Source organism: Rhodotorula toruloides, assembly GCF_000320785.1.
Source record: "Rhodotorula toruloides NP11 unplaced genomic scaffold Scaffold9, whole genome shotgun sequence".
NCBI classification, from domain to species: Eukaryota; Fungi; Basidiomycota; class Microbotryomycetes; order Sporidiobolales; family Sporidiobolaceae; genus Rhodotorula; species Rhodotorula toruloides.
Genome location: NW_015622969.1, coordinates 390,277 through 405,024, shown reverse-complemented (window position 1 = coordinate 405,024; position 14,748 = coordinate 390,277). Strand labels below are relative to the sequence as shown.

Genomic DNA, 14,748 nt, shown 5'->3' with positions numbered 1-14,748 from the left:
CGATGAGTTTCCTGTGGGGACCGACGCAGCAGCAGCAAGAGTGGGACACGCTCATCGGCGAGTCTCTTCCCTCGCTCTCACCAACCCCCACCTCGTCCTCGTCCTCGTCATCTCGACAGCCTCGCAACACCCGTCTCACGCCTCGCAGAGCACGCTGACCACGCCCGTCAATCCCCACAGACAAGACAACGAGCGACCTCCTCCCCGCCCAAACCCCACTCGACCTCGTCGCCGCCCTCCAACTCGCAGACCTCGTCCGATCCGCCTCTGTCATCCCGGCCTACGCGTCCCGCTCCCTCCTCCGCCGAATCCAGTACGACAACCCCAACGTACAGCTCCTCGCGCTCGAGTTGTGCGACGTCTGCGTCAAGAATGGCGGGACGGCGTTCCTCGTCCAGTTCGCAAAGACGGCGTTCGAGGGCGGCGTAGCGACCGACCTCGAGCTGCTTGCGCGCGGAGTCAAGTCGGGCGGATCGGTGCACCGCGACGTCAAGGACAAGGTCCTCGCGAGGCTGCAGGATTGGGCCACCGCGTTCAAGGGCAAGGACCAGCTGCGCGACTCGGAACTCGTCCGCGTGTACGACAAGCTCGTCAAGGAGGGCGTCCAGTTCCCTCCGCGAGACCCAACGGCGACGGCCGCAATGGTCGACTCGCTCTCGGTGCGTCCTACGTCCGCAGCTCGCTCTTCACTCTCACCCGCTAACGAACTCGTGCTCGCGCAGGCCCCGGACTGGACCGACTCGCCCTACTGCACGCGCTGCCGCACCGAATTCTCCACCTTCAACCGCAAACACCACTGCCGAAACTGCGGCCAAGTCTTCGACCAGCAATGCTCGTCGTCCGCCGCTCCCCTCCCTCACTATGGGATCCTCGAGCCTGTCAGGGTGTGCGACGGGTGCGCGAAGAAGATCAGAGAGGGGAAGGGTGGGAGCGTACAGAGACATGCGAGTTATTCGGCGGGACAGCGGGAGGCGAAGAGGCCTGCGCAGGTTGAGCGGAGTAAGACTGTAAGTGCCAAGGGCGGGCTGTCGCGCAAGGAGCAGGAGGACGAGGACCTACGGAAGGCGATCGAGGCGTCCCTCAAAGAGGTCGAGCCGGACCAGCTGCCTCGAGCCCATCCAGGTCCGCCGGCCAAGTCGGGGTACAACCCGTCGTATGCGTCGCAGATCTCGGATTCGAAGGGCGCATCGTCGTCGGCGAAGAAGGACGAGGAGGACGACCCGGACCTGGCAGCGGCTATCGCGGCGAGCTTGAGAGACTTGCAACCTCCTGCGACTGCGCCGTCATTCGCACGCAGCGAGTCAGAGGCGACAATTCCCACCTCGACAGCCTACTCGTCGCTCTTCCCCTCTTCCACCGCCTACGACTCGCCCGCCGCCTCCCGCCCAAAACCCATGTCTCTCCCCTCCTACGACCTCTCCGCGACCGAATCCGCCCTCCTCTCCGACTTTACCTCCCTCTTTGCCTCTCCCCCTTACCCGCCTTACCTCGGCCCGAAAGAACGGAGAATGTATGACGAGGCGTATGCGACGCAGGGAAGGCTCGATCGCGCGATGGAGGACGCGAGGAGGAGGAGGGAGATACTGAGCGAGATGGAGTGGAAGTTGGGTGAGGCGGCGAGGTTGTATGGCGCGGGTTTGACAGAGCGCGCAAGTGAGTCCGATGCCTTTCATACGGGTGACGTGTCGACCTCGGCAGACTTGCTGACCTACACCTCTTCGTGCATCATCGCAGGCTATCGGCCGCCACTGTCGAACCGCCTCTCCTCCTACTCCGCCACTTCTCAGGCCTACGCCCAGCCTCAGCACCACCAGCCCTACCACGCTCCTCCCGCCGCCGCCCAACCTCTCGACGCACGCTACCAATACGCCCCTCCGCCCGCACTGACAGGCCAGCCTCTTCCCGCCTACGCCATACCCGTCGCGCCCGTCCCTCCATCCGCAGTACCGCAACACGCCGAAGTCGCCTCTCCTCCGCCGGTGCAAGCCTACCCTCAATCGCCTCACCAAGCTCAGCCGCACCGACAACCGTCCCAACCAGTCCCAGCGGGTTACTACAAGCCATCTTCTTTCCCCTCCGTGCCGACAGGTGCACAAGGCGCGTTGTTTCCGGCCGTACCGAAGGGCGAGTTGCCTGTCGAGGAGGAGCCGGAGCAGGAGGAGGAGGAGGAGGAGGAGCGTGGCCGGACGGGGGAGTTGATCGAGTTGTAGCCACATTCTGGGGCCATTGAGTGTATCGTCTATGCTTTCGAAGCGTCGCTGGGAGAGAAGGACAGGCGAATTGACAGGGGCGCAGTGATGACGGAGTTTGGGAAGGCGAGGCGGGGAGAGGTTGGTGCTCGTTCTCACACTCACTCTCGCTCGTGGGACTTGCCGCTGGTTGTGCTGCTCTCTAGCAAGCGTGTCTGACTCGCCTGGCTTGCTTCGCGGCTGCCCCGTCGTGTCGTCGCCGAGTCTGCACCTCCTCGCCAGCCTCCCCACCTCGACTCGCAACTCCCGCCTTCGCGCCCGCCGAACGCCCGTCAGACACACTAACAGTCATTCAGCGTAGGCTTCAGCATGTCCCACACCCCGCTCTCCGCCCCGGCTCCCTCAGGTCCCCCTCAACCTCCTCCTCTCGTCCTCAAGACCATCCTAATCGGCGACGCCTCAACCGGCAAGACCTGCCTCCGCCAGCGCTTCGTCAACGGTGGCTTCAGCCTCGCCTATCGCGCGACGATTGGATGCGACTTCTTGAGTCGGAAATGGAGGGTGGAGAGGGATGAGGAGGGGAGGGAGGAAGTGAGTTTGCAGGTGTGGGACACGGCGGGTGCGTTTTTCTCCTCTGAATGGTACCGAGGACAGCGTTGACGAAGATGCGCTCCATTGCAGGCCAGGAACGCTTCCGCTCGCTCGCCCCCGCCTTCTACCGCAACTCAGACTGCTGCATTCTCGTCTACTCTCTCATCTCGCCCCTTCCGCCTTCCCAAGTTGCCTCTTCCATCCGAACATGGTTCCTCGAGTTCGCCGCCAAGTGCCCCGTCCCGGAAGACGAGGACGAGCGGAGAAAGTTTTGCTGGGTTTGCGTCGGGACTAAGGCGGATGAGCTTGCTGAGCGGGGAGAAGAGGGGGAGAAACAGGCGAAGGAGATTCAGGATGCGGTGGATAAGGTGTTGCAGGAGCTGATGCCGAGAGGGAGGAAGGGCGCGAGGCGGAGAAGTGAAGGGAAGACGATCCTCCCGAAGGTCAGCGTCGAGGTGTTACCTCCGCCAGACAAGGGCGGAAAGCTGAAGAAGCGACGACTGCCGCGGGTTCAAGTCGGCGACCAGAAGACGGAACTTGCACCCTCGGCCTCCTCAGCGTTGGGTGCACCCAACGGTTCTGCGGCAGTCAAGGTCTCCGCCTCTTCGACGACGCCCACCGACACCGATTCTCCCTGTGCCACCGCTTCCACCGCCTCTACAGCCTCCACTCCTCCAGCCTTCGAGCTCGACGAACCCATACCCGACCTCCTCGTCGCAACCTCTCCTCCTTCAGCGCCCTTACACTTCGGTCGGGCCGGCGCTCCTCCAGCCATCTACGAAGGCGGGCCGTACAAGGACCCGGACGGGCATATCATGCAGCGCGAAGATCTCGAGGACGACAGCATGCGGCCGGATCATCGCAATGGAGAGGCGGGCGACGAGGTCGTCCAGGACGAGCCGGTGGAGCAGGAAGAGGAGGACGAGGTGGCGCGCTTCATGAGCGATGGCATTAAGCACTTTCCGCGGACGAGCGCGAAGACGGGGGAGGGCGTCGAAGAGATGTGAGTGCGAATGCCGCCGCAGGGTTGTGTGCTTCCGCGACCCTTGCCGTACTCGGCTTCCCATTAAGCGAAAACACGCACTGACAGTTTGTCTACAGCTTCGACTACATCGCTCGGCGCGTAACCGCCGTTCGCGCCTTCGACTCCCTTTCGGAGGACGAGCACGCCGGCACACCTTACAAGCGAGGTCGCAAGGCGGATCCGCCGAAGGACGTCATCAAAGTCAACGAGCGCGAGAAACTCACAGTCGGGCAGAAGTTGAAGTCGGCGTGCTGCTCGTAGCGAGGCGGCGAGGTCATCAATGGCGAGAGGAGGCAAATCGCACTGACCTCGTCGGCGTCTCCCCGCAAATCGCTTTGGCCTCCCAACCTCCTTTCTGACTGTTTTGATTGCCTCGTCACGCCTTCTCCTTCCTTCACCTCTCGCCCGTGCAAAGGCGCCGCTGCCTCTTGCAGCGGTTGAACGTCCTCCTCGCCTCCTCTGCTTGTCCTGCCGCTCTGTCTGGTCTCCTTGCTCCTCCTCTGTCTTCACGAGCCTCGCGCACCTCCCACGACTTGTCGACGCCGCCTACTCAATTCGACACTCATCGCCTAACATCGCCGGCTGCCAGCCTTCCCCTCACGATGGTCGTCGAGGGCTTCAAGCTCGACATCGACAAAACCGGTCGAGCGGTCATCTCGACGCCGACGTCGAAGGGAGCAAGTCGCGTCGGCACTCGCTCAGCCACCTTCGCTTCTCCTTCGAAATCCAGCTTCCTTCCTCCGACCAGAAACACTACGCCGACTCCTGGGCATTCGGCACCGACATACGTCCCGTCGCATTACTCGCCCAGCAGTCATGACGCAGGCGGAAAAGTCGGAAGGGAAGAGGACGAGGGAAGGGTCTTGCTGAAGCAGTTCACGTTCGCCTCGCCATCGCCGAAGAAGAAGCGGGGTGCTCCTCTGCCTATGCAGCAGACGACTCTGCGGAGGGAAAAAGCGGGAAGGGGAAGGGGTGAAGGCGAAGACGAGACGACTGCTGGATCGAGGAGAGCGAGGTTCCAGGTGCGTTCTTCCACTTTGAAGTTGTGCGCTCAATGAGCTCATTCAATTCTCTCTTCCTAGCTCGACCCCTTCTTGCCGACGCGCGGACAGCAAGTCTACGAACTGCCCGTTCCGCCGCACCTCGTCTTTGCGGCTCCCCGCGGTCCGCCTTCCCTGCCTCGCCTCCCCAGCATCGGCACTACGCTTTCGACTCTCAGCCTCGGTGAACAGAGCGGAGTTGTCGCGCCTGGTCCGCAAGTCACGCATGTCGCGCCGCTCGCACTCGTCTCTCCACCTTCACCCTTCCCTGCTCTCGCAAGCGACCTTGTCCAGCTTCTCGAACGGCCAGACGAGCTTCCAGACGGCCTTATCGACCTTCTCGAAGCGTGCGTCGCTGAAGGCAAGGCCGCTCTCGAGACTGGCGAACGTCAAGTCAGCGCCCTCGCCAGCAAGGCCGGCATTATGCCTCACACGGTCGTCGAGCCCGATGAAACGCTCCAAGATCCGCCAGGCCACAGCCGCTCAGTCTCCCTGTCTTCCGCAATCTCGTCGACCTCCCTTCCCTCGCTCACCTCGGCACGCTCATCCTCCTTCTCCGCTCCTTCGTCCCACTCGCCCTACTACCTCTCACGTAGCTCTCGCGGCATTGTCGACCGTCTCCCAGCCTGCCCTCCAGTCCCACACCCCGACTACCCACGCTCTTTCGGCCGTCCTCTGCGCTTCATCTTTGAGACTGGTCTCGAGTCGTACGAGAAGCAGCGCGAGGGGCGTAACTACCTTCCCGAGCTCACGCCGCCACCGAAGAAGAAGCGCAAGAAGGCGGGCAAGGCAAAGGGGAAACACGCTGACGCGAGCGGGGACGAAGAGGACGAGCAGGACGACGAGGACAGCGCTTACGTTCCTCGCGCCAATGCGTCGAGACGAAGCTCTGAGCATGCGGTACTGGGCGAAGACTTTGACGGCGATGGCTACGAGTTGAGGAGGTCCACGCGGGTTCGCTCGACGCAGTAAACCGCCCTATCCGTCCCAAGTCCCGTTTGTCTCCTCAGTGCTCTACTGCTCACCCTCATTCGTTTCTTCGTCTGTCGTCCAGTCCGCCTCCCTCCCCTCGCACAGCAGCAGACACTCAGCCTCGTCCCCTCGCACCGAACCCTTCCTCTCATGCCCACAAGCTCGCTGTCGTTTGTACAGTGTAGATTGCGTGATATCAGCTCTAGCCGTCTGACCTCCCTAGCTGCTCCTGGCGGGTTGTCGAAAGGTCGACATCCGCCTCGACGCCTCTCTCCCTTCTTCCCTTCACTCGCTCCTACGCCACCTCGCCTGAATCCCTCGCTCGTACTCGCTTACGATGCTCTGCAAGCTTCTGATCTCCCTCGCTGCACTCGCGTGCGCTCTCGCCGCGCCCCTCGCCCTGCGCAGCGGGACTTGCGCTGGACTCGCCTGCGGAGGGCCCTTCCTCAACTTCAGCTTGCCGGCCTCGCTTCCGCCGCTTCCATACGCCTACAACGCGCTTGAGCCTTTCGTCATCGAGGACATCATGGTGCGTGCGGGGCGAAACCGCGCGAGGGCGGAGAAGCTAACCCTCAACTCGCTACGCTCGCAGCGCCTTCACCACGACGTTGGCCACCTCACGCACGTTACCGCTCTCAACCTGATGCGCTCCTCGACGCGAACGGCGCGAAGCCATGAGAGCCGAGGACGGAAGAGTTGACCATCCTCGACTCCCTCAGGCCGTCTCCAACATGTCGACTGCGATCAAGTGCGGCAACGTCGAGGAGGTTGTGAGGCTCACCGAGTCGCTCGCTTTGAATGGCGGAGGTGAGCGAGGCGATTCGCTGAAATAGCATGCTCGCAAGCTGACCTCGCCTCCCTCTCCCTCGCGCAGGGCACATCAACCACGTGAGGGCGTCGCTGGGCTTCGGTCGCGCTCGCTTACTCACACAGGACCTTTGGCGCAGTCTCTCTTTTGGCGCAGTCTCGCCCCAGCGGCGTCGTCGAAGTATAACGGCACTGGCAGTCTCTTCCCGACCTCGGGCCCGCTTCACGACCACGTCTCGACTTCATTCGATTCGGTCGAGCAGCTTTCCGCCATCATGGTGACCGCCGGATCGGGCATCAGGGGCAGTGGCTGGGTGTGGACTGTTTGGGACAGGCAGTCACGTTCGGTGAGCTCGCTTGCTTCTCGCAGGTCTCGCTTCCGCCTCGCTCCCTTCTCGGCTGGTTATGGAGCTGACCGAGATGATCCCCTTTCCTGCGTACAGCTCGAGGTGATCACGACTGCGAACCAGAACCTTCCCTTCGCCTGGCAAGTCCCCATCCTCGGCATTGACTGCTTTGAGCATGCCTACCTTGTCCAATACGTGCGTCCCGGCTTCGCATCGACTGCCCCAGCAGCTCAGACGAGATCAATGTTCCCTCTGACAGAAAACGAACCGCCTGGAGTACCTCAAGCAAGTCTTCGCCGTCATCAACTGGGAAGAAGCGGAGGCGAGGCTCGTTGCTGAGCTCGAGGGTCGTCCTTGGTGGTAGGGCGGGTAGGGGGGAGGCGCAGGTCGCTGTCGAAACCCAGCAAGTGCTGTCGCCTTGACGAAGTAGACGAGGTGGGGTGTGTCCGCTTGTAGCCGTAGTCCCGCTGCTGCGCAGTATCAATCACGTTCTGCAGACTCTTTCGCGGCGAGACTGATAAGCTACAAGATCCAGCGAAGAGCAGAACGAAGCTTGAGAAGGTCATCCCGTTTTACGTCGAAGCAAACGATACTCTGCACAATGATCCACCTCCTCTACTGCCTCCTGAGCCATCGCTCAGCCCTCTTGTCGTGCTTGACGAGCGGGAGCAGCTTCTCGGCACACAGGCGGTTGTGGTCGCGCAGCCATCGTTTCTCGTGCGGCGTGAGGAGGCTGTAGTCGACCATCTTCGTCTGAATCGGCACCTGTGTGACGCAAGGGCGGCATCAGCACGGAGACCGACGTGAGGATGGAGAGTGAAGGGAGGAAGACGCGAACGCACCATCGTCACCTGCTCAAAGCCGAGCCATCGCCTGTCGCCAAAGTCCCGCCTCGTCTTCACCTCCTTGACGATGAGCACGCTTTCGAGTCGGATACCGTACGAGCGCTCCTCGTAGTATCCTGGCTCGTTCGACATCGTGTGGCCGGGCTGGAAGGGCGTGCCGAAGTAGGCGGCGCTGTGCGCGATGCCGACTTGCGATTCGTGCACGGAGAGGTACTCGCCCAAGCCGTGACCCGTACCGTGGCCGCTGAGAGCGAGCATCAAGCAAGAGCGTCAGCCAAGCCAGCGAGCCGAAGCAGACTTGAGACAGACTAGTTCATCCCTTCGCTCCACAACGGCGCCCGGGCCAACGCATCAATCGCATCACCCGTCGTTCCCTCGGGGAAGATGAGCGAGTCGACGGCGATGTGGCCCTGCAAGACTCGCGTGAAGGCCCGCTTCTGCTCGCGAGTGGGTTTGCCGAAATGCATCGTGCGGGTCGTGTCAATCGTGCCGTCGCTGTCAGGCGAGTGTCAGCCATTGCGAGATAAGTGGGCAGGTCACTCGAACGCACAGGTACTGCGCGCCTGAGTCGTTCAGGTAGGGCGAATCGCGCGAGATGGGCGTCGGTCGATCCGGGGAAGGCTCGTAATGAGGAAGAGCTGCAGGGGCAGAAGATCTGTGGGTCAGTGAAACCAAACAGTGACGACCGACGGGGCTTCTGTGCACGCACCGGCATTCTCGCCCGATGCGGAGATGTTTTCGTACGCGAGCTGCGGTCGCAATGTCAGTGGCTTTATTACACAGGGGAGGCAAAGCTTAACACGCACACCGGCAAAGTACTGCCCGCCTTTACGGAAGCTCGTCAGCTTCTCGCCAGCATCCCATTCGGTCACCTCCTTCCCTTGCTCGAGCTGCTCTTCCAGCCACGCTTGCCAACGAGCCTGTAGTAGCGGCATCAGTTTGAGCTTTCGGTAAGGTGGGAGAAGAAGTGCCACTCGCCCAAGCTGCACCATCTCGCAAGTAGGCATTGCGGAAGCCCTGAATCTCGACCTCATTCTTGACCGCCTGCGCAGTCTCGACAGGCGACTTGACAATCTCGACATTCTCCTGCAACGTCAAAGTAAGCACCACGGAAACAGAACGAGCGGAAACGTAACGCACCTCTCCGAGACGCTCCACGATCGCCCAGCTCGACTTGCTGTCCGTCACCACCATCCCCTTCGTCTCCGCCAGCTCATCCAGCGCCTTCTTGTAGTCCCGGATCTCTCCACCGAACTCCGCAATCGCGCTTCGAACCTCATCCGACAGGCTCTCCTCCTGGACCCACAGCTTGACGGTCTCCTTCTCGACGAGGACGTAGGCGTAGAAGACGGGATTGTGTGCGATGTCGCCGCCGCGGAGGTTGAGGAGCCAGGCGATCGCGGTGAGGGAGGTGACGAGGTAGGAGGGAGATGGGCTGTTCTCCGCGGTGGGGAAGTTCGAAGACAAGTAGGAGCGAAGATCCGCAATCTTGGCTTTCGCCGATTTTCCTGTCAAAAGAGGCGAGGTCAGCATCGGAGAGGACAGCAACAAGCGGGAAGAGGCGCACCCGTGAATTTGAGCGGGTGAACGTGGATCGGCTTCTGCGTCCGAGACGGTCGGTCGTGCCAGATCTGATCGACGAGATTCTCGGCAGGAAAGACGAGCTCAAGACCACGACTCTTGACAGACTGTGAGAGCGCCTTGCCGCTGCCGTAGTCTTGAAGGGCTGCGTCGACGCCGATCTTGCTGTCTTTCGGCAACTGCGCGTCAACAAGGTCAGCGATGGACTGTATCATCAAATGAGTAGATTTGCGCACCTCGAGCAGCCACTCGTTCCAATTCTTCACGCCAGCACTGCCGACTTTCTCCAACGTCCAATTCGAATCAAGCTGTTTTGCTGCCTGGACGAAGTACCGGGAGTCGGTGAAGAGGTGCGCTTCGGTAGGAGTCACGATAGCGGTGCCCGCTGAGCCGGTGAAGCTGCGAAAGATGTATGGACAATCAGCGATAGGCTCGAAAGGGGAGAGGAGGGTAGGGGGACGTACTTGGAGATGAAGGCCCGCCGCTCGTCGCATGCGCCGACCCATCTAGATAACACACCTGGTCAGTACGCTGTGTCTGCCCACCACGAAGCTTCAAAGCGCACTCGCTGCCATGAGCGTCCGCGGAAGGGATAACGCTGCGACCGCTCGAGGTCAGCTCAGCACGCCCGCGCTCGTCTAGTCTGGACGTACTAGGCGTCTACTCCGGCGTCCTGCATCTCACGCCTCAGCGCAGCCAGCCTGATGCCCGTCCTATCCTCCTTCTGAACCGCGTGGTGCGCCGCTTTGGCTTCGCACTTTTCGACGTGGGCGTACGTAGACTTGTCAATAAGCGTAGCTTCCGAACAGACAGAAGCAGCGGAAGAGCGAGCAGGAAAAAGCGGACCGAAGCACGAGAGGAGGCCCATTGTCGGTGAGCGGTGAAGGGTAGAGGAGGGAGTAGTTGAAGTGGGAACTCTCAGTCGTTGGCTTGCTTCCGAAGATCTCAGTACGTACGTCTTCTCAGAGCGGAGGTCGTGCGCCGCCATAAAGAGTCTCCCACCAAGTCTCCCACTCTCGCCGCCGTTCTCGCAGTTAACTAGGCGAATGCCTGATCCTCCAAACTCGTCGAGGGAAGGAATCGCAGTGAATAAGAGACGCAGGATATGGATGAACAACATGCACGATGATACACGGGCGGAATGGAGAGAGGTGACCAGGCGAGGGAGGCGAGGGAGGCGAGGGAAAGGCGAACCGAAGGGTGTCTAGGCAATGGAGACGAGGTGTAGTCGACTTGGCATTCTTGGAGCGCGAGCACAGCGGGCCATCGATCTCGTCTAGGCGGTAGCATCTGCCGAGCCACCTTGTGTTGCCTGACGGTTCTCTTCGAGCGGATCGGTGTAGAGGTTTCTGCAGAAAGTCAAGGTTAGCCGGCAAAAGAGCCAGACCAGCTCGCTTGTACGCACTTCCTCGCATCCCAGACGTCTTCGCTGCTCCTGCCTAGCCGTCTCCGCGCCCACCACTCCGCCCGTCGCTTGACCCAGAGGTCCTCCCGCTTCTCGTCACTCAGCTTGCGCATCGACATGCAAAACTTGAAGTCCTCGAACTTGGGCGTGCAGTCTCGTGTCGAGCCGTGCCGGTAGATCGACTTGAACTGCGAGCCAAGAGCTGTTCGCGGGAAAGAAGGCAAGCGAGGTCAGCGACGACGAGACTTATCGAGGAGGGTTGGCACGCACAGTAGCAGGACACAAAGTCGTCAAAGAGCGTCATGCAACTCGGCATTCCTCCCTGCATCGCGACCGAGTGCCGCTGGATTGGCAGCTCCTCCTCGACAAGCGACTCGAAAGTTCGTGGCGGTGGTGGGGACGGCGCAGCGGGTTGTGAGGGCCCAGCGGCAGCCTGTGGAGACTCTTTCTTGCCCCAGCCGAACATTCTAGCGAGCAGTGTCGAGGTGGTCTTTGCCAACCTCCTCCTCGACCGGTTCGCCTCCTGCCATCCCTCTCGCTCACCTCGCTGAGCGCGCTTGACCTGCTCGACACGTTCAAAACTGCTCTAGAAGATGGCAGAATCTGCTGGCTGGTCCCTCACCGAGTCTGGTGCGCCGCTTGTTCCTCATCACCTCGAACCCCGTCGCTGACGACTTGCGCCGCCAGATCCGGGTGTTTTCACTGGCTTGCTGCACGAGCTGGGCGTGCGAGGCTTGGAGGTCGAGGAGCTGTGGGGCTTGGACGCGCAGCTACTTCAGGATCTCGAGTTTGTCCCGTTCACTCTCTCGCTCCAGGTGGGGGTTGGTATTGACCGCTCGCGGCTCACAGACCGGTCTTTGCGCTCGTCTTCCTGTTCAAATGGGTCGGGCATGGCGACCCGGAAAAGATGGACGGCAAGCTGGAGGAGCCGGCAGGTCCACACTATTTCGCGTGAGCCCTCGCTCCTCTCCTTCAATTCCGCTTGACATCGCCTCTGACTGATTCGCACACTCCCGCTTCCAGTCATCAGGTCATCAACAACGCTTGCGCAAGTATCGCTCTGCTGAATGCGACGCTCAACATCCGCGACCCGAACGTCCAGCTTGGCGAGGAGCTCAGTAACCTGCAGCTCTTCTCCGAAGGTCCGTCTATCGTGCTTGCGTTCGCTCGCACGCACTCACTCGTCCAGCTTCTCTGCGCAGGCCTCGACCCGGAGACGCGCGGCTGGACGATCAGCAACTCTGAAAAGATCCGCGAAGTGCACAACTCGTTCGCCCGCTCCGACCCGTTCCACCTCGAGGAAAACCGCCCGCAGGACGAGCACGAGGACGCCTACCACTTTATCGCGTATCTGCCGATTGGCGACAAGCTGTACGAGCTTGATGGCTTGAAGCCGATGCCGGTATCGCACGGCGAGATTCCTGGAGGGCGGGAGAAGTGGACGGACATGGCGCGAGAGTGCGTGGCGTTCCTTTTCGGTCGACGAAGGTCATCGCTGACGGATCTTGCCGCAGGGTCCTCGAGCGACGGATCGCGACCTACCCTGCCGGCGAGGTCATGTTCAACCTTCTCGCTGTGACAGGCCGACGAACGGCTCTCCAGAAGCGCCTGGCGGAGCTCGAGGCGGCTGATCAGAGCAGCGGAGAAGTGCAGGCTGAGTTGGTGGATGTGCGGGACAAGCTGCAGGGTATCGAGGAGCGGCTGAAGGACTGGGAGGTCGAGGTGAGCCCAGCTAATCACGGGGGCTGAGTTGTTTCGTCACTGATTTTCCTCGTCTCGCAGAACACGCTGCGACGGCACAACTACATTGGGTTGGTCCACGCGCTCCTCGTCGAATCGGCCAAGCAGGACAAGCTCAAACCGCAAATCGATGAAGCGAAGCAGAAGATGAAGCAGAAGATCGAGGAAAAGCGGAGGAAGGGGGAAATGATGGACGAGGACGACTGATCATGAAATCACCGGGTTGCAGAAAGCTTGCGATGCGGCGTCTGCGAGAGAGTGAGCCGGCCAGAGAAAGGGTATAATTGCGAGCGAGTGAGAACGAGAACGACGGGAGGGTATGGAACGAGTGTCTTTGGCGGTCAAAGTCTAGGCGAGGACGATGGCGGCGCCCGCGACGAGCGCGAGGAAGCCGGTCGAAGCGACGAGGAACGCCGCGCCGTTGCCAGTGGTCGACTTGGACGAGTCGCTCGAGCCAGCAGACGCAGCGGCAGGGTGGCCGGTCACGCCGGCGGACGAAGCTGACGACGAGGTCTGCCCGGTCGACATCGAGGAGGACGCGGACGAGGTGGTGGGCTGTAGGCGACGATGTTAGCAAGGCTGTACGTGCGAAGGGAGGCAAGCGAAAGGACCGCGCACCGCCGCCCAGAGATCGGTCGAGGCAAAGGTCTTGCAGTTGCTCGACTTGGGAACGCGCGGCGTGTATGGCGGAGCCGGCACAGTACCCTCGGGCTCCTGCGAGTACGTCTTGACCTGTCCGTTCTCAGTGTAAACGCCGACGATGTCTTGAAGCTCCGAGTCGCAGACGCTGAATTCGCCGCCGCGATAGGCGGCGGGCATGTTGTAGGAGCATCCAATGCGATCGAATCGGTTCTGGCAGAAGAATTGGTCGCCGTGTTTGGCGTAGTAGGCCGGGTCGCAGAGCTTGAGGCAGAAGACGCCGCCGCCGATGAAGTTGTTCCACTCGACGGCCTGCAGGTAAGTCTGGTTGTCGCCAGAGGGAAGACCTGTCGAGTAAACAAGACCTGCGAGCGCTATGCGTAAGTATCGGGACCGTCGAAAGTCGGCGCCGTTCACGTACCGCCGAGAGGGTTGCCTTGGAGGTCGGCGCCGTGCGGGTCTGCGGTGCAGTGACTTGTCAAAGAACGTTGAAAGTCAGATGAAGACGACAAACGCACCAAGCTCGCCTCCCGTGTCGTCCTTGGTCAAGTGAAGCGCCGTCTGGTCGATGAAGCCGGTCCACTGGATGTACGCCGGTGTCTTGAGGACCTGGACGCCTGTGATTGCGCCAGGCTTGATGACGCGCGCGCCGTGCTTGTCCGTCGTGCAGTACGCGACGACGGCAGCCTCGATGTCGCCGATGGTGTCGAGGCCATCGCCGGTCAAGGACGATCCCCAAAGGCAGAAGTCCTGGATGTCGTTGGCGACTGTGCAGGAGTGGTTAGCCGTCTCTACCACCTGAGGACGTCGTCCGCCCCCGTCAAGTAGCCGGGAACGTACTCAGGGTCTGGCACTGCGACGAGTCGCCCGACGTCGTCGAGTTGCAGATGTTGTAGCCTGATTGTGGGCCTCGTACTGACTTGTAGGGGTTGACGAGATAAGGGATGTCGCTGTAGGCGTAGGTGTACTGGGTGAGGGGAAGAGGGGATCCTTCGGCGGCGGCGGCCTTCTTCGTCGCTGCGGCGGTGACTGTCGCGCTGGCTGCTGCGGTGGTAGCAGCGCCGGCAACCACACGACTAGTCTGTGCGTGCGTGCTGGCAGTCGGTGTCGAAGCTTCGGCGCGGGCACGAAGGTGAGGTGCGGGCGCTCCGTGCGGTGAGCGAGCGAGAACGGGGCCAGCGAGGGTTGAAACGAGCGTGAGGGCGAGTGCAGAGTGCACAAGCATAATGGGCAGTGTCTTCGAAGGCTGAACGAGCGTGGGTGTGGTGGGAAGAGAGGGAGAGAAGCGAAGTCCTCCTGGGAAGGACGCGAGGAGAGGCGCGTGCAGAGAGAAGCGTTCTTCCTCCCGCTGGTGGACCACCTGCTATCCTGGCATCTCCATCCGATCCACAGCATCGTATACAGCCGCGTTCGACACGCCCTCGAGCCGTCGCCGTCGAGACAGTCGGGAGTTTGTCGGAAGAGGTGATGAAGGGCGGGCGGCGAGATGCAGGCGCGCAGGGACAGCTGGGCGGGATAAAGTCAGCTCAGAGTAAGCTGAAAGGACCATTGGCACCCTCGTCGGAGCA

At 61.5% G+C, this 14,748-nt stretch overlaps 8 protein-coding genes across 8 annotated transcripts; 5 read left to right on the top strand and 3 right to left on the bottom strand.

The window, feature by feature from the left end:
• Positions 1–2: 2 nt before the first annotated feature.
• Positions 3–2,210, top strand: RHTO_08094 (vacuolar sorting-associated protein VPS27; the record flags this gene model as incomplete). Its single annotated transcript, XM_016421748.1, has 4 exons — positions 3–57; positions 181–659; positions 723–1,653; positions 1,735–2,210. The coding sequence occupies 4 exons, from the start codon at positions 3–5 to the stop codon at positions 2,208–2,210; spliced, it is 1,941 nt and encodes a 646-aa protein (XP_016273860.1).
• Positions 2,211–2,558: 348 nt separating this feature from the next.
• RHTO_08093 (Ras small GTPase, Ras type) lies at positions 2,559–4,065 on the top strand (the record flags this gene model as incomplete). Its single annotated transcript, XM_016421747.1, has 3 exons — positions 2,559–2,808; positions 2,871–3,783; positions 3,882–4,065. 3 exons carry the CDS (start codon positions 2,559–2,561, stop codon positions 4,063–4,065), a joined length of 1,347 nt encoding a protein of 448 aa, XP_016273859.1.
• Positions 4,066–4,406: 341 nt separating this feature from the next.
• RHTO_08092 (uncharacterized protein) lies at positions 4,407–5,816 on the top strand (the record flags this gene model as incomplete). Its single annotated transcript, XM_016421746.1, has 2 exons — positions 4,407–4,826; positions 4,887–5,816. The coding sequence occupies 2 exons, from the start codon at positions 4,407–4,409 to the stop codon at positions 5,814–5,816; spliced, it is 1,350 nt and encodes a 449-aa protein (XP_016273858.1).
• A 337-nt stretch (positions 5,817–6,153) lies between these two features.
• On the top strand, positions 6,154–7,334 carry RHTO_08091 (superoxide dismutase, Fe-Mn family; the record flags this gene model as incomplete). The annotated part of the gene is made up of 7 exons (XM_016421745.1): positions 6,154–6,345; positions 6,409–6,423; positions 6,536–6,623; positions 6,691–6,704; positions 6,764–6,970; positions 7,067–7,165; positions 7,230–7,334. 7 exons carry the CDS (start codon positions 6,154–6,156, stop codon positions 7,332–7,334), a joined length of 720 nt encoding a protein of 239 aa, XP_016273857.1.
• A 251-nt stretch (positions 7,335–7,585) lies between these two features.
• On the bottom strand, positions 7,586–10,264 carry RHTO_08090 (xaa-pro aminopeptidase; the record flags this gene model as incomplete). The annotated part of the gene is made up of 13 exons (XM_016421744.1): positions 7,586–7,735; positions 7,813–8,059; positions 8,125–8,310; positions 8,366–8,453; positions 8,525–8,564; positions 8,622–8,735; positions 8,794–8,901; positions 8,956–9,323; positions 9,383–9,575; positions 9,633–9,795; positions 9,861–9,902; positions 9,962–9,994; positions 10,050–10,264. 13 exons carry the CDS (start codon positions 10,262–10,264, stop codon positions 7,586–7,588), a joined length of 1,947 nt encoding a protein of 648 aa, XP_016273856.1.
• Positions 10,265–10,672: 408 nt separating this feature from the next.
• RHTO_08089 (uncharacterized protein) lies at positions 10,673–11,267 on the bottom strand (the record flags this gene model as incomplete). Its single annotated transcript, XM_016421743.1, has 3 exons — positions 10,673–10,745; positions 10,802–11,003; positions 11,072–11,267. The coding sequence occupies 3 exons, from the start codon at positions 11,265–11,267 to the stop codon at positions 10,673–10,675; spliced, it is 471 nt and encodes a 156-aa protein (XP_016273855.1).
• Positions 11,268–11,394: 127 nt separating this feature from the next.
• On the top strand, positions 11,395–12,748 carry RHTO_08088 (ubiquitin carboxyl-terminal hydrolase L5; the record flags this gene model as incomplete). Its single annotated transcript, XM_016421742.1, has 7 exons — positions 11,395–11,431; positions 11,489–11,597; positions 11,651–11,752; positions 11,825–11,943; positions 12,004–12,259; positions 12,316–12,523; positions 12,584–12,748. 7 exons carry the CDS (start codon positions 11,395–11,397, stop codon positions 12,746–12,748), a joined length of 996 nt encoding a protein of 331 aa, XP_016273854.1.
• Positions 12,749–12,889: 141 nt separating this feature from the next.
• On the bottom strand, positions 12,890–14,405 carry RHTO_08087 (macrophage activating glycoprotein; the record flags this gene model as incomplete). Its single annotated transcript, XM_016421741.1, has 5 exons — positions 12,890–13,096; positions 13,160–13,545; positions 13,602–13,640; positions 13,699–13,947; positions 14,021–14,405. 5 exons carry the CDS (start codon positions 14,403–14,405, stop codon positions 12,890–12,892), a joined length of 1,266 nt encoding a protein of 421 aa, XP_016273853.1.
• Positions 14,406–14,748: the final 343 nt, after the last annotated feature.